Source organism: Hetaerina americana, unplaced genomic scaffold (genome assembly GCF_022747635.1).
Source record: "Hetaerina americana unplaced genomic scaffold, ioHetAmer1.1.p SCAF_1, whole genome shotgun sequence".
Taxonomy (NCBI): domain Eukaryota; kingdom Metazoa; phylum Arthropoda; class Insecta; order Odonata; family Calopterygidae; genus Hetaerina; species Hetaerina americana.
In genome coordinates, this window is record NW_027286069.1 from 79,113,028 (window position 1) to 79,135,907 (window position 22,880).

General features: G+C 36.1%; 1 protein-coding gene across 1 annotated transcript in view; it reads right to left on the reverse strand.

Moving 5' to 3' along the window:
- The window catches only part of l(2)k09022 (HEAT repeat containing 1 homolog l(2)k09022), a 39,314-nt gene extending 20,033 nt beyond the window's left edge, over nucleotides 1-19,281 (reverse strand). Inside the window, exons 1-15 of the mRNA XM_071592012.1 lie at nucleotides 19,177-19,281; nucleotides 18,797-18,969; nucleotides 18,469-18,688; nucleotides 16,020-16,263; nucleotides 13,276-13,551; nucleotides 11,247-11,578; nucleotides 10,394-10,721; nucleotides 9,110-9,524; nucleotides 8,641-8,903; nucleotides 7,881-8,258; nucleotides 6,625-7,097; nucleotides 6,150-6,339; nucleotides 5,636-5,935; nucleotides 5,212-5,486; nucleotides 4,322-4,462 (exon numbers count right to left, since the gene is read on the reverse strand). Coding sequence (XP_071448113.1) covers nucleotides 4,322-4,462; nucleotides 5,212-5,486; nucleotides 5,636-5,935; nucleotides 6,150-6,339; nucleotides 6,625-7,097; nucleotides 7,881-8,258; nucleotides 8,641-8,903; nucleotides 9,110-9,524; nucleotides 10,394-10,721; nucleotides 11,247-11,578; nucleotides 13,276-13,551; nucleotides 16,020-16,263; nucleotides 18,469-18,688; nucleotides 18,797-18,941 — 3,980 coding nt within the window. The 5' untranslated portion in view covers nucleotides 18,942-18,969; nucleotides 19,177-19,281. The remainder of the gene's footprint in view (nucleotides 1-4,321; nucleotides 4,463-5,211; nucleotides 5,487-5,635; nucleotides 5,936-6,149; nucleotides 6,340-6,624; nucleotides 7,098-7,880; nucleotides 8,259-8,640; nucleotides 8,904-9,109; nucleotides 9,525-10,393; nucleotides 10,722-11,246; nucleotides 11,579-13,275; nucleotides 13,552-16,019; nucleotides 16,264-18,468; nucleotides 18,689-18,796; nucleotides 18,970-19,176) is intronic.
- Nucleotides 19,282-22,880: the final 3,599 nt, after the last annotated feature.

Here is a 22,880-nt window from a genome sequence, read left to right on the forward strand (position 1 = left end):
GTATATGTTTTTCAATTTATAATTTAAATGAGGTCTTATACAAAAAAGAGAACCAGGTTTTTAATATGTAAGTTGCCTCTAACAAGAACACCTATTCTCAACCAAACGCATTTTTGAGCTATTATTATTAGTAGTAGTCTGCTGAATTCATTCATTCATGTTTGTCCAAGGATTGCTAGGAATGTTAGCTTTTTTATGGACCCTGGCACTACACACTACTGTGCTTAAAACCCATGACTAACATGACAGAAAATTTCCTTTAACCTTATTATTGACATTACAATAAATAATTTTTAGCTACCTTTCACTAAAAAAAGCAAAATCAGCAATGAAAATGTATTGTTAAATTTTAAAGGGAAACATACATTTTATCTTTCCATGCTTTACCAATATTTTTTAAATCTAACCACCAATCCAAAATCAACATATCACAACATTGACAGCCCCTAATATATGACCACTAATGAAAAGAAAACACCCATAAGATGATTGAATCAGCAGCCTCTATATTAGCAGGTGAGTGTTTAACCCCCGCCACTGAGGTAATTTTGTGTGCGGAAAATCAAACAACCTTGGGGTAAGCACTAAGACTCTGTCAACCGAGATAATCAACCCATCAACTCTTCTGTGATGGATGGATCCTAAACCATGGTGCTTCACTCTTGATACTAACTCCTGAACCATTCATCATATAGCTTTCAGGCATCGGAACACAAGGGAATCATATCATGGTTGACGAGTAAGATTTTAGTGGCACAACTTGAGATTTGGAAAACAACTAACTGGCATTGCACATTCAAAAAAAGATACCACAATACGCAAAATCATTGTACAAACTTTTCTTTTAAAATAATTGCCACATATTATTCATTTGCTTCACCATTTCACAACTTTATTCACATCATTTATTAAGAAATATGCCCTTCACCATACATTTCAAGACTATATAACTATACACTATACATTGACCATATACAAATTTATCGAGTTAATTAATTAATTTGGAACCAACATGGCTGCCATACTGAAGACACGCGTTCCTCTCTCTCTTTTTGTATTTCTATCTTTTTGGGTTGATTTTGATCCTTTTTGTGCTTTTTTCTGTCCGTGTGCATGAGAATTTATATGGCGAATTTCCCCAGTTAAAAGTGGACCCTGTTCCCATCAGCTGCTTCAGCTACAGAAAATTTAGATTTTCCGGCTTTGCCTTGTGTGGTTTGTCGCCTGTCAGCCTGCTGTACCCCGTCACCTTGCCGTCAAGGCCCTGGTGATCTGCCAGCCTTTCCCTGGCAGCCCTGTCACCGAACCCCGGGAATGGTCTCATCCTGCTACTCCTTGTGATCATAACAGGTGATGTGAGTGTTAACCCTGGCCCCTCTGGCTCTTCCTTGAGCTTGTATTACCAAAATATCTGGAGCTTAAATAACAAAATATCAACGTGCAACTCCCCCGACCATGAGCTATGCAAATTTGATATTATAGCTCTCTCCGAGACATGGCTAACTCCATCTTTTAGTGACAGTGAATTGTTCTTTTCACCTTTCGAAACAAAGAAAAGACCTAGAAACTAACAGTGAAATAGTGTGGAGCGAATTATCATTACCCCATGTGAAAGCCTCAAAACCCAACTAATTATTCGTAGGCTGTTTTTACCATCCTCCCACAAATGACGAGTGTACTGGAAAGTTGTCTTGACTCAGTGTTTCAGGTCATAAATCTGGAGCCTGTGATTCTTGTGGGTGATTTTAATTTATCCATTCCCTGGGAATCTCCCACAAACGGCGACCCACTCAATACCAATGACAAATTTTTTAGTGAACATTTTGTTAATGCACTCTAACTCCCACAACACTGTCTCAAGAGCACCCACGATATTGCAACCCTAGACTACCTGCTCTCTACCTCTATGCCCAAGGCAATCACCCCCAGCAGAAACATTTTTGACTTCGACCACCAGCCCATTGATACCCATTTCTTCTGCTGTGGCACCTGGAAATCCCGTGGGGCTCCTCCCACTCCCTCTAAGCCCTTCCTTGCCTGGCAGAAGGTTCACTGGGATGATGTCAACTGCTCCCTCGACCTTATTCCCTGGAGCGTCCTTTCCTCATTATCCCCTGAAGAAGGAGTGGACTTCTTTCACGTTGTCCTCGAGGCCATCATAAAAGACTTTGTTCCTCTAGTTAAGCCCAAGACAAAAAAATTCCCCTCATGGTTTAAACAGGATACTATACATGTCCTGGGTAACAAAAATTGTGCTTGGTACCTCCATAGGCCATCCCAAATGTGGAAACGCACTAATCATTCGCTGATCTTCGCCGATATTCAGAATTCCTCATCCGCTGTGACTAAAAACTATGCGCAGACTGTCTCCTCTAATATTTCCTCTAGCCCCAAAAAATTCTGGTCCTCTATCAATCACCACCGTAATCATCCTCAAATTGCCAAAGCTCTCTCCTATGGTACCATAAATGCCACAGAATCAGAGAGACCAAACCTCTTTCTAAAATTCTTTTTCGATTGCCTGCAGCCAACTTCTAACCTCAGTATTATATCTGCCATTCCCTCCTTCCAAATATAAACCATTCCCTATCCCACTTACAGACAGACTCCCGGGAATTTTTTCAATACCTCTGCAAAATACCCCAGCATTGCTCACCTGGCCCAGATGCTCTCAGTCCTTTCGCAATTGCACTTCAGCCTTCTCACAATGTTTAGCCATCTTGTTTAATCGCAGTTTTTCCCAAGGAACCTTCCCCCCTCAATGAAAATATGCCAATATCATTCCGATACATAAAACAGGTCCCAAAAGTGATGTTTCAAACTAACGCCCTATCTCATTGCTTCCACTCCTGTCTTCTGTATTTGAACGTATTATTCTCAACAGGATTTATTATTTCACCTCTCTCTTTTTAACTTCTCAGCAGCATGGTTTCCTCCCGGGCAGATCATGCCTGAAAAATCTTGCTGTCTTTCAGCACCTTCTTGTCAATAGACAAATCAAGTCAACTTGATGCTATCTACCTTAACTTCTCTAAGGCTTTCGACGCCCTGCATCATCAACTCTTCCTTCATAAACTCAGCCAACAGTTCGGCATACATAGTATGCTCCCAAGCCAACTTTCTAGCTTTCTTAACCATAGAACCCAGCATATGATACTCTCGGATGCTTCTTCCTCTTGGTCTCCTGTGACATCTGGAGTTCCCCAGGGCAGTGCCCTTGAGCCATATCTTTTCAATTTATTTGTTAATGATCTTCCTTCCCGACTCCTTTCCTCCCAGGTCTATACCCTTCTCTAAGCTGATGATTACAAGATTTACAAGCAAATTACTAATACTCTGAGTGTATTCACCTTCAAATTCGAACTTTCCTATGGTGTGATACCCATACGATCATATTGCTCCCCAATTTGGCCCACCTCATCCCCAACTAATCTAAAATCCCTGAATTGTATCTCTCACTTCTTTGCCAAAATAATCAAACATCGAGTCCCACATTTCTGCAACATGTCCTCAAATGCTGTTCTGTCTTCTTTATCCATTTCTAAACCCCAAAACTGCAGACTTAAAGCTGATTTAAAACTCCTCCACAACACCCAAAACTCAACTATTGATTGCCCTGAACTGCTCTCTATCTTCAACTTCAGAATACCAACTTGATCCACCCAATCCCTCCTCCATCTGCCTATTCCTAGAATATCTCTCACCAAGCGCTCACCTTTATTTTGCCTCTCCTCCCTTCTAAATTCACTCCCTCACACTGACGATCCTTTTAATTGATCATGCAATAATTTCACCACACAAGCTTTATCCCATCTTTCAACAAATTAAATTTTTCCTCTGTCCATGTTTGGTTCTCGTTGTTTATTGTTATGCTGTTATTGTATTTTGTCCTCTTTCATGTTTGTTATATTTTTCACTGTAAATTGGCGCTACTGCTGTATGTGAATAATGCTTTAAAATAATATAAAATACATAAAATTTCTTTAGAGAGAGAATCTTTCCTAAGCAGAATCCAGGAATTTCATAACACACTTGAATCATAACAGGAAGTATGACATTAAAGTTTTCATTACAAAGAGCATGGATTCTACACCAGATGCAGGAGTTCTGGAGCACATGAAAAAATCTCTCAATATTATCTACTCTTTTTCTTAAATCAAATATTTCTCAAGCTCTGGTGGATCTACCTGCAGCATATAAATTTATGCCTAAGACAGGTACATGCAATTCAAAGCTGGACGCTTAGTATGAATAGCACACATTCAAAACAGATCATGAAATAAGTGATTAACTTATTTACTGCACCCTCATATGTACTTACAGTTTCAAGAGCTCAAAGAGAAGAGGCAGAATCAACTGAGGATTCTTGATTTTTTTCTTAGTTTGCATGATCTCCAGCAAAACCACACCCCTCATCCATGACTGTGACTGCAGATCTTTTGGCGTTAAAACTGAGAGGACCCTATGAAACCAAATAAGAAGCCATGCATGCAGCAGTTTAAGGAAATAATCTGGCATTAAAGTACAAACATTACACTAGGAATTAGAAAGACCAAAGTCACAAGCCTAAAATAACTGCGGTGATTCTATATTCCCTTAAATGAAATGTAAACCATCTTGTGAGTGATATCACTATCTGGAGGGTGAACAACTAGGATATATTTCTCTTTAATTTTCACACAGTCATACTTCAAATATACATTTATATGAAGTAATAACCACGTTGTCTAACTGATCGAATCACACCTAGTTCTAAGAAACATAAATTTGAACAATCTATAAATTCTACACAATATTTTTGGTGTTTTATAAAAATCAAATAAAAAGTTAAAAGTTCAACCAAGATACTAAAAATTGCCGTACTTTTAATGTTTCAAAAGCAGACCAAAACGATTTATTTAATAGTAAAAAAAAATTGCAATTTATTTACAATCAGAAAAACTTTAAGGCTTTTTTTTTGGAATCCAAGTGTTCACTATCATAATTAATGTTTGAAATAACCGCAATGCTGAGGATGAAGCTTAGCCATGTAAAGTTTCACTTAGGCAACTACATTTGAAAACTTTAAGGTTGCTTTAGGTCACAGCCATACAAAGTCAAATAACTTTTGGAATTCTCACCTTGGGGTAGGGAGACCAGTTCCTTTCCCTGTGTATTTAATTCAAGAAAGTAAAAATAATGTTAACAAACAATGTGATCATCAGTACATACTTTTTCATTGGCTTACGAAGGCTGGCACGCCTCTTCCCAGCATCTTCGTCAAAGGTAAGCATTTTTTCCATTTCTTCTACAATCAAATTTGCATCAATTGATAACTTTTTAATGACATTTTTAGCGGCTAATGAAGCTGCTTCAGCCAATGGAAACTCTTTCACGGTGCTGGGTAAGGTTCTGGTATTACTTTGTGATGCTACATCAATCATAATGGAAAGTATCTCCTGTCGGATATTTTGAGAAGGTAGCGCATCATAAAATTCCCTCGTTACCTGTAATCATTCACATCACATTGAGTCAAGTGGTTTTGTTAAAACAAATAATCATACAGTGACAAATTAACATACAATGTGCTGTGACAAGATCTGAGAAACAATAAACAAGAAAATTAGACAAGAGTAGACCTCAGTACTGGTTTTACCTGCTGCAAACATAAAATAGCTGGACAAGTCACTTTCAGAAAATCATTAGTTGGAAACTGGAACTGCTTGACATCTTCAGTTGATGGAAGTTCTGTTACTGTGTCCGACAATGAGTTTTTAAAAAGGGTCCACAGAGCAGAGCTACCTTTCTTAGAATCACTCAAAAACGGAGCAATATTACTATCAAAACGGCTGATAATGGCAGCAAAGCAGTCTGTGGAATATTCATCCATTGCTGATATGTGCTGCCCTTCATCCAGCAGAGTCATTCCTAATTGGCTTAAGTGCTTGAGGAGATCCTAAGAAAAAAACCATCAAAGGAAATAAAATTCAATAAACAACAGCAATGATTTAAGTTTAAACAAATCTACACAAACTATGCTCTACATTAACACATCGTTTGGCCTTATTTCATGATCACTTCATTCAATTATGAGAAATGTCAGAAACAACACAAAACTCGATCGAAAATGCAGAACACAAAAATTCAAAATAATGAGAACAAATTCTTACCACAGATCTAACTCCATAGAGCATCTGTAATAGAGCCCTCTTAATGTAGCATGGTGCAAGTGAATCAGGTGTCAGGATAGAGAATATAGAGTCCCTGATTTTTGTCATCTCTTGTCTCTTCTCCATAGAATGCATAGCTAAAATGTCAGGCTCAGGTGACAGCTGTGCATAGAGTGCCAACAGTAACTGCCTAGAGAAGCAAATTGAAATATTGGGGTTTGAATGCCACACAAAATAAAAGGTTATTTAAATGATTAGATAAAATTTTATGAAACATAACAAAGCAAAGGAACCATATGTCTGAGGGGCATCCAAGAATTGATAATTCACTGGAATGAGGTAGATGCTGAGGATGAAAACTTGCTTAAAATACATTATTAAAGAATTAGGATAAATCAACATGGCCACCATACTTGTAGCACCTAAAAATTTATTGAAACCATTATTACACCAAATTCATTGTGGTCAGACTCACCCTGGATCCAAAAGGATTTCTTCACTCTGCCCCACCAGTTCTTTCACCAGAGGTGTATACAAGCTCCCTTTGTGGGGCAAATTGGCTCCCACAGTACACACCAGCGATCGCAGCAGAGATATAGTTGCAGCTCTCACACAAGTCACTCTACTTGTGCACGCCACTAGAATTGATGGGACGATTGCAGTACCAATTCCATCTGATTCCAACAACCAGCTGATAGGCACGCTTGACCTTGAAATCAGGGCTTCAGCTAACCGCAATGAGCGAATTTGCAGTTCAGGAGAAATACAGAAGCCAGACCTCGTTACTGAATGATAGTAAATATAGTCTTTGGTCTTACTGTGAATTGTTAATTTCTCCACACTCACAGCCACATCTTTCTGCCCTTCTGTCCTACTCAATGGAACTTCATGAGCAACCCAAAGGCATGAAAGGAAATTAAGCTGATGAGGAAGCTGTGGTAAGTGAGCCTGTAAGAAGTAAAGAGTAACACAAAATATTACTCCCAACAACTACAAAAGTGATTATTATCAAGTATTTCATTCAATTTAGACACTCTATGTACCCATATTTTCAGCAACATATTACAGGAATTCCACATACCATCATGTTTCTAGATGCCCAAGCATTTAAGAAGATACTCCATGAGCTATATATAAGATTCGAGGACCAATTTGTATGAAATTACTCTAGCACTGTAAGTTCCATTTTTGTGTGCATCTACATTTGAAAATAAAATTTTGGATAAAAATTTATAATATCCATCAAGCAAATAGAAAATGAATATAGTCATATGCCTTTTCAACATTAAATGCCTGGTTTCTAAACCGCCAAAGGTTACACGAAATCATTTGATATTTTCAATCAATACAATCAAAATATGCGAACACAATTTATTTTTAATGATTGATTGAACTCAATATGTATTGTTCCACTATGTATTGGATTATTTACTACCTTGAAAAATGAAATTTTTCTGGGTATGCATTAGTCGTTATTCTAAATTATTTATAAAACAATTTTGAAGAAGAGATCAATAGGTTTACATTTTCACCATTCCTCAATAAGTGTAACTTGTAAGAAAAATGGAAGTTTTATCAGCAAGAAATGCTGCAGGTCTTCAAAATAAAATCTGTGTATCCAGCTGAAAATATGAGGGCCAAAGAAATCATACAATGTACATAATCTAATTCATTACAATGAAATTTTGCTATGCAAATTCAAACTTATTGATATGAAAAACTTATACTTACATCAAAAAAGTCCTTCAAGCATCCAACGTAAAGCATCTGCGTATTTGCCACATCTTCGGGTAAAGATTTTTTCCCTTTACGTAAGAAACATCCAAAAATTAAGGCATCAAATATTTGAACAGCAAGAGTAGTGTGCTGATCTTCCACAGCTGGGGCCCCATTCACCAAACCATTATGGCTCCACCATGCAACTAACTGAGAGGGTGATGATGAAAACCAACTGGACTCAGAAGAGGAGTGGAAGACAGAAGTAAAACAGTGCAAAACTGCCTGGATGGGAAGATATCCTTTCCTTGCAGTAGTTATACAGGAAGCCCAAGTCTTTGGAGAAATAACATGTGCTATGGGTTTATGCCCCAAATCCCTCGTTACGGCAACCTATGGGAGGAAAAGAAGCATTTGATACAATGCAAAATATATTATGTATGGAGCAGTTTTCTATGAGACTTAACTTGAGTCAGCTATTATAGGCTACTTATGTATGCTCCAGTGAAATTAGTTGACTGATTGGCACACCACTATTTTGTTCTTTGAGACCAAATTTAAATTATCCACACTGCTGGATTTCTAAATCAAACGGGATCATTTGCAATTCCAGTTTCTAGGGACATTTCAGTTGTTTTCACTTATTCCTTTGGTTTATCCTTCTCATTGTTCTCTACATCAATTTTTCATTTATTCCACAATTAAAACCACCGTGCCAGACTTCAACGTAAAAACAATTATAGTAAAATACTATACAAAATAGAAACAAACTAACCTTTGATTGATTTAAAACTTGAATGCCAAGGTCAAGAATTCGTGATTTAATTCTAATGGATGAGTTGTTGGCTATAGCAGACAGAATTAAAATGATAATTAATTGGCCGAGAGTATTTTCAGTATCCTGCATGCATTGGCTACATAAAGTTTCCACCAAATCCATTATTTCCATTTTCCCTCCAGCAATGAAGGATTCAAAATTCAATAAGTGGTTGAATACGGCACAGCAGAAGCTCTCGTCATTGTCTTCGTCTGAAATTTCTGCAGGTGACAAATGATATATGTTAATACACAAAGAACTAACACAGTAAGAAGCGCAAACTATGCGTAAATATATGAAGGCGTGGAAATGAAAATACTGTTTGAAAGGCAAATTCATCCATCCATAGGCAATATTGAAGCAACATTAAATTAATTCTCTTTAAAAATGATATATTATGACCATTACATGATGAAATAATGCTTACCATTACTCAATGAATTCAGCATTGGATCTGACAAAGGTAACTTCAGAATTTCCTGAGCCAACTTAAGTTCATCTTCAGTTGTAGGGCACAGAAATGGGATGACAGTGAACAAGACCTTGAACCTTTGTTTTAATAAGCTGTTGACTTCTTCGAGTGATCCTTTTATTTCTATTCCATGAGAAAATAGAGCCCGAATTGCTGCCAGAGTTACTTCTTGCCATTTCTTACTCTCTGAGCTGTGACCCATGTTTTGTGAGGCCCTTTCCACGATATTAATGCCTTGGGCAATCACCTTGTCTTTTCCAAGGATTGAGTCCAAAAACGGGAGACTGAGTGTGTCCTTGATAACAATGGCACAATCATCATGAAGTCTTTGCTCTAAAACCCAAATCAACGTCTGTTTATCTTCTTCACTCTGTAAAGCAAAAATAAACATTTTTCTTACAATTACACTCGGTGCGAAGTCATAACAATATGTATTACTCAAATCATAAAATATTTAAAAAATATCTGATTCAGTGGATGACACTCGCACAATAAAAACTCAAATCATACATTTCCACTTTGGCACTAGAATTGAACATTTAAATCAATGCACAACATTCTGCTAGTCCTGACAGCTCAGCTTATCATTCACTAAAACATACAGATACATAAGTGATAACAAACATAATCATTTGCTACTTTAAATTCATGCCAAGCAGAAACAAATAATCAATCTGCTGTAGCATAAACCATCAAAGAAAGATTTTCATGAAAACAGACGTATAATGCTCATGTACCATTACTTAAGTCAAAATGATCAGGGCATGTACAAGCCAACTAGAAAACCAACTGCTTCTTCCTAAGCAACTCTTAGGTAGGGCTTGCTTCGCAGTAAATAAATTCAGTGGTCCTTCTGAGAATGCCCCTTAAAACAATGCATGTGATATAGCTTACTAATTTTGAACTGACACTCTTATGTTGTTTTAAATTTAAAGCTATGTCATGGCTCACCAAGGACATTTAACTTTCAGTTCTTTGTATCTCATTATAAAATATTTTAATGTATTTGAAAACAGTAACATATTTGCAGATGCATACAACAAGCAGAAATGCGAACAAAAAACTTTTACTTCGGCAAGCTATATTTACTTATTAGATTCTCAAGGTAGTGACATGAAAAGAAGCTAATTATCCTAAAAACAGGATCGGTAAAATCATCATTTTGTATCAGTGTATGAATTGAAATCTAAGTGGGAATTTCATAAGATTAGGAAATAAAAAATCTTTTTGTGAACTTACTTTCAATGCGGCCAAATCCATTTCAGAAAGTTTTTGCAATGCAATAATGCGAACTCCCGCTTCCGGATGACAAAGCTTTTCAATCAGAGAACCAAATTCCTCTTTGTCTAATAGAGATATGCCCAGAAGTCTTCCAAAAATGGATGCCATCTTTGAATTTTCATTATCTTTCACTAAAACTAGTTGTTTAATAAATGAGTCAAAGTCAGCAGGATATTTGGTTTCCATACCCTTTATCAAGCCGTTAAGCCATGATGAATATAAGTGATCACCAAAGTCTTCACTTTTTTCTTCCTCCACAACATCAGCCAAAGCACTTGCAAACAGTCTAAAGTGATTAAAAAATGTGGTAAAAATAAAAAACAATATCGTGCCATATATTAATTATCTATCTTAGTTTAAAAATGCTAATCTCTTTGGAAAATAGAATTTTTTTTCAAGGATTTTTTGATAAACTCATTCTTCAGCTGTTAAAAATTAGAATGCACTCTGAGGTAGCTTTGGAAAATTTAGTTCACTCTCCAATCACTTAAACAGAGCTGCAGTACTGGTAACATGACAAAATTTCTAACAAATTTGAAAGTAATGAAATCAGAATGATGTAATCCTCAGTCTCGGTGAGATTATCAACAAATACCAAAATGCAATTTTCCTTTACAATAATTAGAGACAAGGTAATGCTATCTGCACATTTGAATTATGTGAAGGCAAGGGAAAATATGGACCAAAAATAAATCTGCATAATACATTTATGACAATTATGTATGGACATAATTACACAAAAATGGCCACGATAACAATTATTGCAAGGGAAATTCAAAATTATCAATGACAACTGAACTAAGGAACTTACCTAATAGCTTCTCTGGAATATTTTTTTTCTAACAGGACAGTAGATATTAGTTCATCCATAGCTTTCCTTGACAAAAGAGCTAAATTGCCATTCACAGATTCTTTGGCTAGGGGAAGTAAACCAACAATGAGGGCCATCATAAAACTTCCTACAAACGCAACCGAAGACATAGAAACACTCTCCCTAATTAATGGAATCAGTATATTACTCTCCAACATTTTTTTCAATGCAGTCGCTGGGAATATACTGAGTTTTGTTGAGCCTTGTGTTTCACAAAGGACAGCAAACAATGCAGCAACTTCCTTTAGCTGAAAAGTTTCACTGTTGCAATTCTGTAACAAAATGCAGAATCAGCAAATTACAAAATAGACAAAGAGAAAATTTTACATATTCTTTTTCCACACTTTTCAGTAAAATCATACAGATTAACAAGCAAATGGTTCATTAACATGAGATTCATAACAGGATTTAAAAAATTATCTTGTGCAGTAAACTATGATTAGTAAAATGTTTCATAGAAATCATGTATTTTGATAAGATCAAGGAGCAACAGCATTGGTGAATAAAAACTAGTCAATGGACTTTCCTCTTCGCCTTGGATTAGTTTTATACATTATCACTCCAGACAATTACTGCTAGATATTAAAAGACATACTGTGCATGCAAATCACACAGTTCTGCATATATTAATGCTTTCTCAAGTGGCTTGATAGCATCAACTAGTTGGTGGCAGTGATGCCAAGGTGGCTCAAGCTCAATGCTGAGGAAAGATTGAACTCAAGTCGCTCAAAACTGCAGATATTCTTGAATGCCTTTTTTCTGTTGAAACCATAAAAAGGTATGTATACCCTACACAGATTAATTTGAAGCCAAAATGGGATATATAGTTGAAAACCAAGGAAAAACATTACATTACTCATATGACTGTTTAGTTATAAAATAACGAAAACAATTATTTACCAGTGAGAAAACTTATATCAAGTCAGGTTGACTCAGAATGTCTCTAAGGCCATGTAATGTCTAGTTACATTGAATGTTAACTTTGACCTTTTGGCCATAGGCTCGATGCATTGGATCAATTAAAAATTTTAAAGTGCCCTTTGCAAGGATGAACTTGCTAACAAAAATTTGTAACCCTTCTACGGCCTCACCTAGATTTACCACTCTTTCACATCCAGTGCTCACAGGGGGTATCTCAATCCCAAACAAACCCCCATTAACAACCAACGATTAACACCAAAGGTTGTACTTCCCTTTCCTTTCCCTCCCCTATACATCCTTCATTTGAACTTTTTTATGCCTCCACCCTCCCTCCCTATACCGCTCTGATCAATCCCCTCCCTCCCCTGCTCTGAAGGTGTCATACAAAGTTGTCTTCTGTAAGAACTGTACCTGATGATGACGCCCTCGAAACCTCAGTTGTTTTAAATTAAGTGTGTCTGCAATTACAAAGCTACTTCCTTCATTTCAATGTATTGTATAAATTCCTTACAGTTATGATTTTTACACTCTGAAATTGTTGCATTGAAATGCACATTAGCGGATGACTCCGTTAAAAGTTACTGTTGCGGCATCTCCCGCAGTTTCTTTGGAATTTGTCCTTACAGTTATGCCTGAGGCAACTAATCTCTAAAATGTGTATTAGGGTTTGGGAGAAATAAAACCACATTTCACAAGCCTGGGAAAAGAAGCAAGGAGACATAACCTGCCGTCAGTTTTCCTAATTCCATTTTTTCCTTAATTTGTATTAAGATTTTAACTCTCCCTCTTCAATTGCTATGCCTAATAATTTTTTCCAATAGCTCCTGAAAGTCATTTGAGCAAGGCATGAGTTTGCCCAAATTGTGAGCCATGCAGAATTTAGACATTTTGTTGCATTTTGTGAACTCAAAGTTATCCATTACGGCAAGCCTGGTTGGCAAAGTTATGTAACTATGGTAATAATTTGGTACATATTTAATAATGTAAAACAAAAGTTTCTCTCCCCAAAGAAATTCATACTGATATAAAAAAAATGATAAATACAAACCTTGACAATTTTATTGACTATTTTATGCAGCAGATTATGGGCCATGTACCCATTTCGTGCAAGTGATGACACAATCATGAACGAAGCACATGCGAAGTCTGGTATGACAGAAGGTAAGCCCTTCATGAGGCATGGCAGGATTACTTGAAGCTGAGCCTCCCTTGCACTCTGAATGGTTCCCTTGCGCTTCCTCTGAATGCGCTCAATTGCACCCACAACAGTGGTACAGTAGAAGGCAAACAAATTTGACAGGACACTTGCCTTTGCCTTATGAACCTAGAAAAACAAAAGGAAGAGAAGTAATATATTTTTCGAGGTTTTCTATCATGAAGCATTTCACAAAATATGACATTTACCTCTTTTGTTTTAATAACCTATGATTACTTCATAATTGTTGGACATCTACAAGGTCTGTCCCAAAAGTAGTAGGACTTATTTAATCCCAGATAGACAGGTGAATGGGCAGTGATTTTTCTGGCTGGGTTCAAGGGAAGGGAGTCTCAGGAACGGCTGGAGGATCTTTCATTTGCAAAACCTGTATAACGTGACCTCATTACGTTTTATCATGAACTGGTTATTAGAACAGCATATACCATCAAATTTTGCATGAAACTGGGCAAAATTGGGAAAGAAACTCATGATATGCTCAAGGCACCCTACAGTGATAACACCGTGAGTAGATTGGGTTTTCTCACGTGGCACAAGTTGTTTAAGGTGGGTAGAGAAGATATTGAATGTTCAGGATGCCCTTTGACCTCAAAAAGTGACAAAAATCTCGTGAGGGCTTTGTTGGACAGGGATCGCAGATTAAGTGCTCCCACGGTTTCTGATGGACTTAGTATCCCTTAAAGTGATGTGCATAGACTTGTGATCGAAAACATGGGCAAGAGAGAGATGTGTGCAAAATTGGTGTCGCTAGTGCTCTTGGATGAACAAAAGAAAACTCGTACGTGGATCTGCCGAGAGATTCTCAACCATTTGAGTGAGGATCCAAATTTTTATACAATGCCCCACCAGACTTCTCCCTCTTGCCCCACCTGTGGAAAGGACATCACCACGGCTTGGTGGAAGTATTACAATAGGCCATGACAAGGGAACTTAGTAGCATTTTGATTGCATACAAGGCATGAAAACCCACTGGCAGTGGTGTAAGGACGCAATAGGGTATTACTTCAAAGGCATTTGAGTGAATGTATCAATTCTGGCAATAAATTGTTTTTAATCTACTCAAATCTACTACTTTTGGGACAGGCCTTGTATATCCGAGGAGGTTATTTTAATAAGAGGGTCATCCGGAAAGTAGTACCCGTTCGTGAAATAAAGACACAAAAGTAAATATTAACAAACATAAAAAATTTTATTTGAAAGAGGATACTTTAAACTACTTCTCAACATAATCTCCAAGCAAATTAAGGCATTTGTCATAACGTGTGACAAGTTTCTGTATTCCTGCTGCATAGTCCTTCGCCGCCAGCTCATTGAGATACGCGAGGGACCCATCTTGCACAAATTTTTGCATAATGCAGATGGTGTTTAACAATTTCATGAACAATTGTTCGAGAAAAATTGGGAAAATGCTCACAGATGTCATCAATTGTGACGCGCCGATCGTTCCTCACGAATTCGTCAACTGAGCTCACCAGTTGGTCTGTAATGACAGACGGTCTCCCCGAACGCTCATCGTCGTGTGTGTTCCCCCTCCCCATGTTGAAGTTGCGACACCACCGCCGAACAGACGACTCGTCCATTACATTGTCTCCATACACCTCCTTTAATTGGTGATGAATATCACATGGGCGAACGTTTCTTGCATTGAGGAATTTAATCACTGCCCTCACTTCACAACTGGCGGCGTTCTCAATTTTTTTAAACATTGTAAACAATCACAGAAACAACACAGGCAATGCTAGCGTCACGCAACTTGGCTCAGAGAAGGCAGACAAGCCACTGAAGCTATCTGACCTCGTCCAGCGGCTACTCGCGTCGTCAGCACTTCATGCGGCACGAACGGGTACTACTTTCCGGATGACCCTCGTATTTTATTTCAGCTCTGTAAAGCCTTGAGACAACCTAAATCCTGCCAACACTGCAACAATTACCACAAACAAACAATGTCCATAACAAATTAGACAAGTTGTGGATTCAGATCAAACTATGCATATATACCATCAAATTAGAGTGCATATGATGTATATGATATGGATTAATCTAGCAGAGATTAAAGCAACCAATGTCAACAGAATCCTATAGATGCAGTTTTATGTTCATCTGATCTCAAGATAATCAGATATCAGTATCAATATTAAACATCTTTGGGCTGTATCAATTACAGGCAATCAATATCAGCTGATTCAATGAAATTGATTATTTGCTATTAATCACCCATATATAGGCACTATGAAGCCACAACAACAACACAAAATTCACACAAACAACATATTTACTAATTACACCATTAACAACATATAAAACAAGCATCCTCATCTTACATGTTATCTAAATTCCAATCACATGGGTGTTGCTCAATGTGATGGACAAAAACGATGGTTATCAATTGATATTAATTCTAATGCACATATTTCATTTGACCCCAAAAACAGGAGTCCCCTTAAAAGGATGATTTGGAGTATTTACAATAAAAACATGTCACATAACTTAAAATTGTAATTTTTTTAGTCCCATGATCAGACACCAATATAAAAATTAACTCTATGATGATTTATATTAAAAATATAATATATTACCTTTATTGAAAACAGAACATGTTCGCACAAAGAAATTAGAAAGGAATTGCTGGATGATGCGTGGCCAACAATTGTGCTGAGTGGCAGAGATGTACCAGCTTGTCGAAGTGGGTTCAACCAATACCACTGATGTGAGGGACTGGATATGTCAATGAGCTGAAGAACCCGTACAAATATTTTTGATTCATGGTAAGGAAGGAACAGGAAGATCAACTCATTCTGGTTGTACTCATGAATATGAAACCTGCAGTGATAAAATTACATTACTGAGTTTATGTCCACACAATTATTACAATTAATATGGCTAATGGGAATGGATGGACAACTGTCATGATAACTGGGAATGTAACTTAGGCCACGGAAAATGAGATAGAAGAGATTCTGCATTAAAATCTCAGACACTGAACTGTACAACCAAAAACCCTCAGGCACTATGGTGACTGCCTCAGTCTGTCTTCCACAAATCACTTCAAACTTGAATACTTTGCTATGTCTATCCTCTAAATATCATGCATTGGCCTTTCAGAGTTGTTTCTTCAAAAAACCATTTCATAAGTTCCTTGGCCTAATCCTATTCATGTATTTTTTGTGCCAATACAGTAATCGATTTTCTAAATATGCTATATTTAAAATATATAACTCAAACACCTATTAATAATGTAAAAGATGAGGCATGCCATCTTCCTTATGCATGATTTTTACAGGGTAGATTTTTTAAACTTAAGGGCAACAGAAGATGAACATGATACCATGGATCAGCATTGAATAACTACTCAGGCATTTTTATTTTCGAAAATACAGGGTAATTTGAAAATTTGTTCTCTTAATGGGGTTTTAGATCACAATAATGTTAATATATTAAATAATTAATTTAATTATTAATTAAATAAATTCAGATCCGCATGTTTCAGCACCGAGGTCTCGCAGATTATTCGTACTCCTACATACATTGGTCGCTTGGATCATGCATATAAAATTCGGGAAATAGATGCCAGGACTAGCCGACTCAAGGACTCCTTCTTTCCACGGACAATACGGGATAGCAACTGTAGGATTATAGATAGTAAAAATTCCACTTGCCACCCTCAGTGTCTAAAAAATAATTAGTTCTACTTAAATGCATGCTCCTCCACTAACCTTATGTGTTTTGTTATAATAACCCATTCTTTCCGCATGACATCATTCGTGTTCTGTTAATCTGTTTTTAAGTTTCCCTTTCAGTCCCTCTTCCCTCCCGGCGGGGGGAAATTCCTGCTACCTGCAACGTTGGGTCGAATTCCCTTCCTTTTACTGTCTCTTTGGGGGGTTGAGTGTTTTGTGGTGCATTTTCATGTGGTAGTGATGTTTCACATTCTTGCTTGTTGTGTCCTGGCTTGCGTGTTTTAGGATGGCTTTCGTGCTGTATCCTGGGGTGCAGTTTTTTGTTGTTTTGCGGTGTATGTGTTTGCATGAGTATTGGTTGGAGGGAGTTTTGCATGAGTGTGTGCGCTGCTGGGGTGTAATTTTCCGTGTTGTTTTTTGCATGTGGTATTTTTCGTTTTTACGGTTGGTGACCTAACACCCCCCGCCACACGCCCTTGCGGCGGCTTGCGGGGTATTATGTAGATGTAGATGAATATTATAACATGACTAATTTTATGTCAAATATATATTTCAATGCAATGCAAAAAATCAATTCCACTATTTATCTGTTTGATTATATTAACAATTTGTTATTCCACACCACCTTGGGCCCCAATAAGTTTGAATAACCCACCCTCTATTGTATAAATGAGTAGTTTCTGTCAACATCCAGGGTGTATCAATGACTAGTTTTGATTTAATCAGTGGACAAGGAGTAATTAATAAAAACACTGAAAATTGTAGATTTTATATATTCCAAATTTATGGTCATATAACTTAAAATTCAAAATTAAAGCTCTATTAAACAATTTTTCTCACAAATATAATTGTGTACACCATGGAGATATCATATTAGTGAGGCCGTTATATTAATAGAATTCCTGGCAATAGTAAAGGATTATTATGGCCTATTTCATCCATTACTTGGAGGAATTCAGAGAGCGCGGCAACTGTGATAGATAGACCTCGAACATACACTCTTTTTCGCGTTCCATCAAGTGCGGACTGACATTATTGCCCAATTACTCATTCCGACCAAATATTTTTCATACTTCAAAAATAATTATTAGTCAAATGAAAAATTACTTGCCTCACCAAAAATAAACTTACGAACTCTTGTAATCATAAGAGGAAAGTTTTGGATTTACTCGAGTTAAAAAAATTGGTAGCATTTAACTATTACTGTAATATTTAAATTACTAAATAAAACGACAGACAAGAGAGTTGCGGAATTTTTCGATAATCATTTCTCATATTTGGATAGAAGCAATCCTCCAATTATTTTTTAACAGTTGTTAGAATAATACTCCTATAACATAGTACATACCTTCTAATAAGCCATTCAAGGGTTTTATAGGCGGGTTTTAGAATTGCATAAGGTCCTAAAATGGCTAAAAATTTTTGTATTCTTTCATTCAGCACCTCATTATCCCCTTTAGTTAAAACAGCTCGCTCTATACCAACCGATGTTATATCAAATAAATCTTTTTCAAAATATCCAAATTCAGGTCCTCCAATATTTTCTAATTCATGAAGACCACTTAAACCTGAAAATATGCGCAAAATGTATTGTATTATTTTGAAAATTCCTGATTTTAATTTGAAATAACGAAGACAGAAAGCCAATTTCTCCTAATAAAATATCGGCAGCTTACCAATTTCCAAGACTGTATCAAGATCAAGATTTGACGCCTCCTTAGGATCGAAGAGGAGAGAGGCTCTTTTCTTGTCAGCTAAGAGAATAGAAGTTTGAGGAACAGCAAGGCGACGAAGTTGTTGAGCTAATGAGGTATTAGCCATGGTGTGAACAGCAGCAGTCCGTATTACTCTGGGCATCATATTACAAGTTTTGGTAATACAATATGGAACAAAATAATAGTGGAAAGTATAAATCTCTCCTCAATAGCACAATTAATTTGAAAAAACAGCATAATCCATAATTTCGGAGCAAATAATAACAGTGACTTAAAATACAAAAACTATTAGAAATTAAATGAAAAGAGATGTGTAATTTTTAAAAATAATACCAACCAACCTGAAAATTTACTTGCGTCTACAACCACAAATTGGATTAATTACCCTTATTTAAGGAGTGAAACAATAAACATTCATCATACTATACTCATTCGACGCACACGTGTTTACTCACACTATCAAATAACCGCAACACGATGTTGCCTATCATAAACAATTGACGCGCGAATTACCCGTACGGTTGATAATTTCATGTTATTATCGCCCGCGAAACAGCATTTTATATGTATTTTAGGAAAACCAAAATGTGCATAGAGATAAAATTAGTGATTAATTGCAATTCATAAATGATATCAATCGGGGAAATGATTATAAATAAATTAAATGAGACTAGAGTAGAAATATGAGAATTTAGTAATTCATTTCAATAAAAAATATTGAATTTTCTGCTCTCGGTGTTTTTTTGAGGGAAGTTCAACGGTCATATTTTCGTGTGGTTTGACCTGTGGCAGAAACTTGTCAAAGAAAGCGTTTTCAACCTTAGAATTTAAAAAAGGTATAATGTAGTGATATTGGATAATAAGTGAAGATCAAAGCTGAACCTGTTTAATTAATTCGTAGGTAAGTAAATAATCGCAAAGGACAAATACATTGGATTGGATAGTACAAACTTTATAAACTTTTCTCGCTTTTTCAGTCGATCAATGGGCTAGCCGAACGTATAATTTAAAGTGATATTACACATTAAATCTATTTGCATGCTCAAATAATTTCTTTCTTATTGTGCTAATTAGCGAAAACATTAGTATATTTTTACTTATGGTAATAATTATAATACTAGCGATTGTCAGGTTCTTGAAAATATTTCGCTTTCATATTATTTACACTGGGCAAACTAACAGCCTGCTCGATTTTCTGCCTGCCTAGATAATGTAATTACCCATTATGGCCCCGAACTGTAGAGTATAAGTGTTATTGACTATCTCCTATCTGACCATCAAGGTATAAGCTTCACTTTTAATACTCAAATAACTCAAAAGATATTCTCAAATAGAGGTAAAACCATTATAATGAGGCCCATAACAAGAGAAGGTTTAGAGAGTTTCATATTGCTCCTATCTTGTATCAATTGGTATGGTATTTCCACAGACCCTGTAGAGCAAACATGTTTTTCAAGTTTTTTGGTAATTTTCTTGACATTTTTGAACAATGCTTTCCTAAAAAAATGCCAAACTCTATGCCCACTAAAAATAAAAATAATCTCTGGTATACTGAGGAATTATCAGCTCTTAGAAATGATTTACTTAGTTACTACCACTCTTACAAAATCAGTGAAAGCCTGCATGACAAAGAGGTTTACTTGAAATACAAAAGAGATTATTATAATTCAGTTAGGTGTGCAAAAAATAAACAAAAGGCAGCATGGAGAGTAATCAATCAAGAAGTTGGTCATGGTAATGGAAAAGAAAATCTTCCTATCATCGCAGGTGCTGTAAATAATATTTTCTTAAAAGCTATTGAGGACAATTTGTTCTCTCCAAACGTTGATGCTGCCAATATTGGCAATATGCTGCAAAATCTTCCTCCAAATAATTTAAATTTTAAATGGAATTTTGTTACTCCATTTGATATTATATCGGCTGTTAAAAAATATAAAAAAATCCAACAGTAAGGATATTTATGGTCTGTCTAATTCCCTAAGCAAGGTCATTATTGTGTTCATTGCGGAACCATTAGCTATGTCATTCAACTTATGTTTTGAGACAGGAGATTTTCCGACAGCTCTAAAATATTCCAAAACAGTACCTGTCTATAAGAAAGGTGATAAAGATGATTTAAAATTTTGGGTAAAATTTTTGAAGCTATTATGAAAGATCAAATATGTAATTCTTTTGAGTCAAATACTCTCTTTTCCAAATCACACTATGGCTTTCGATCTGGGAAATCTACAATTTTGGCAGTAGAGTCCATAGATAATTTTGCCATAGATGCATTTGAAACGAAGGAATCAGTAACTGGGACACTATGTGATCTCAGTAAGGCTTTTGACTGTGTTAATCATTCAGTATTACTAACAAAGCTAGAATATTATGGTATTAGGGGAGTTGCACTGAAACTAATGAAGTCATATTTGGATGATCACCACCAACTGGTTGAGCTTGATGGCTGTCGATCTGCAGCTCTTAAAGTAAAATGTGGTGTACCACAGGACTCTGTGCTTGGCTCAGTACTTTTCATCATCATGATTAATGATTCTCCCAGTTATATGAAACCTAAATCTGTTTTATATGCTGATGACACTACTTTTGTTCAAAAATGTCAACATCTAGAAGATGCAAAGGTATGATCTAGCGCTACCCAAAGACAGGCTAAGGAATGGTTTGATGTGAATCATTTACATTTAAATACTAACAAAACTCAGCATATTGTGTGCAGTCTTAAATCAAAAATAACTGATGTTGAAACTGCTAAAATACTAGGAATTCATATTGATACAAAACTTAACTAGGAGACTCACATCAGTCAGACCTGTAATAAACTGAGTAAAGCTGTTTATATGTTAAGAAAGCTTAACTTGCTCATTTCAAATGAGTATCTTTTAACACTTTACCATGCCTTCTTTCAATGTCATTTGAATGATGGTGTTGAGTTATGGCGTCATTCCCCACATGTTAAACAAATTTTGTTATTACAAAAGAGAGCTACTCGCTCTCTTGCTAATATACCACCACATGATTCCTGCAAACTTTTTTTATGAGGCATGGAATCATGACTGTATTTAGTTTATGTATCTTTAAGGCTCTGATTCATGTGAAAGTTAATCTAGAAACTTACCAATTAAGATCTAACATCCATAACTACTCCACAAGAGGTAAATCAAATCTAAATACTACTTATTGTAGATTGTTATCAACTTACAACACATTTCATAATATGAACATATGATTGTATAACTATCTGCCTACTCAGTTGAAATCAGAGGTATCCAGAGTTTCAAGAATAGGGTATATACCTGGTTACTTGCTCACCCACTTTACTCATTGGATGAATTCTTTTGTGACAATCTTCATCACATTTAAGAACTTATGTTTATATGTTAAATAATATTTATATTGACGACATCGAATATGGTTGTACCATTTTTCAAAATGAATAAAGTATTATTATTATGCCTGCCATTTAGGATTATTTTTCAAAGTTATTTTAAAAGCAGGTAACAGTTTTAGCTTGCTTAAAATTTAGTGCAATTGATAATGTGCTATGAGCTATTGTAATATCCAGTGATCCAGGAAAGTAACCAGTGAGTCACAAAACATCCTGATATTAGATTTTGGAAACTATCATTCATTGCCCAGATTGATGACTTTAAAGTCAACTTTTCCAGAAAGCAGAACAAATAGAATTTCTAAAGGATTCCACGCTGCCTACAATAGTGTGCTGGCTAGATCTAGGAAAGGACTCTAAGGAAGGGGTAGTCAAGTGGGATTCCACCTTTCCAAACTACCTTGCATTAATATCTGTATGGATTTCAACTAGATAAGGAAAATTATATGCCACACAGCATCTTATAGAACTTAAGCTAATATGTAAATTAGAAGGAACGTATATTTGTTCATTGAATAAAAGTTGCCCAAAAATAATTGGACACAAAGATCTATTTAATGTGAATACCCAAGTACAAATTGTTATGATGATCAAAATATGCGCCTGAATTTAGTTCATCTATTCAAAAAACATGTCTCAATTCAGTTCAGCAGAGCAGTT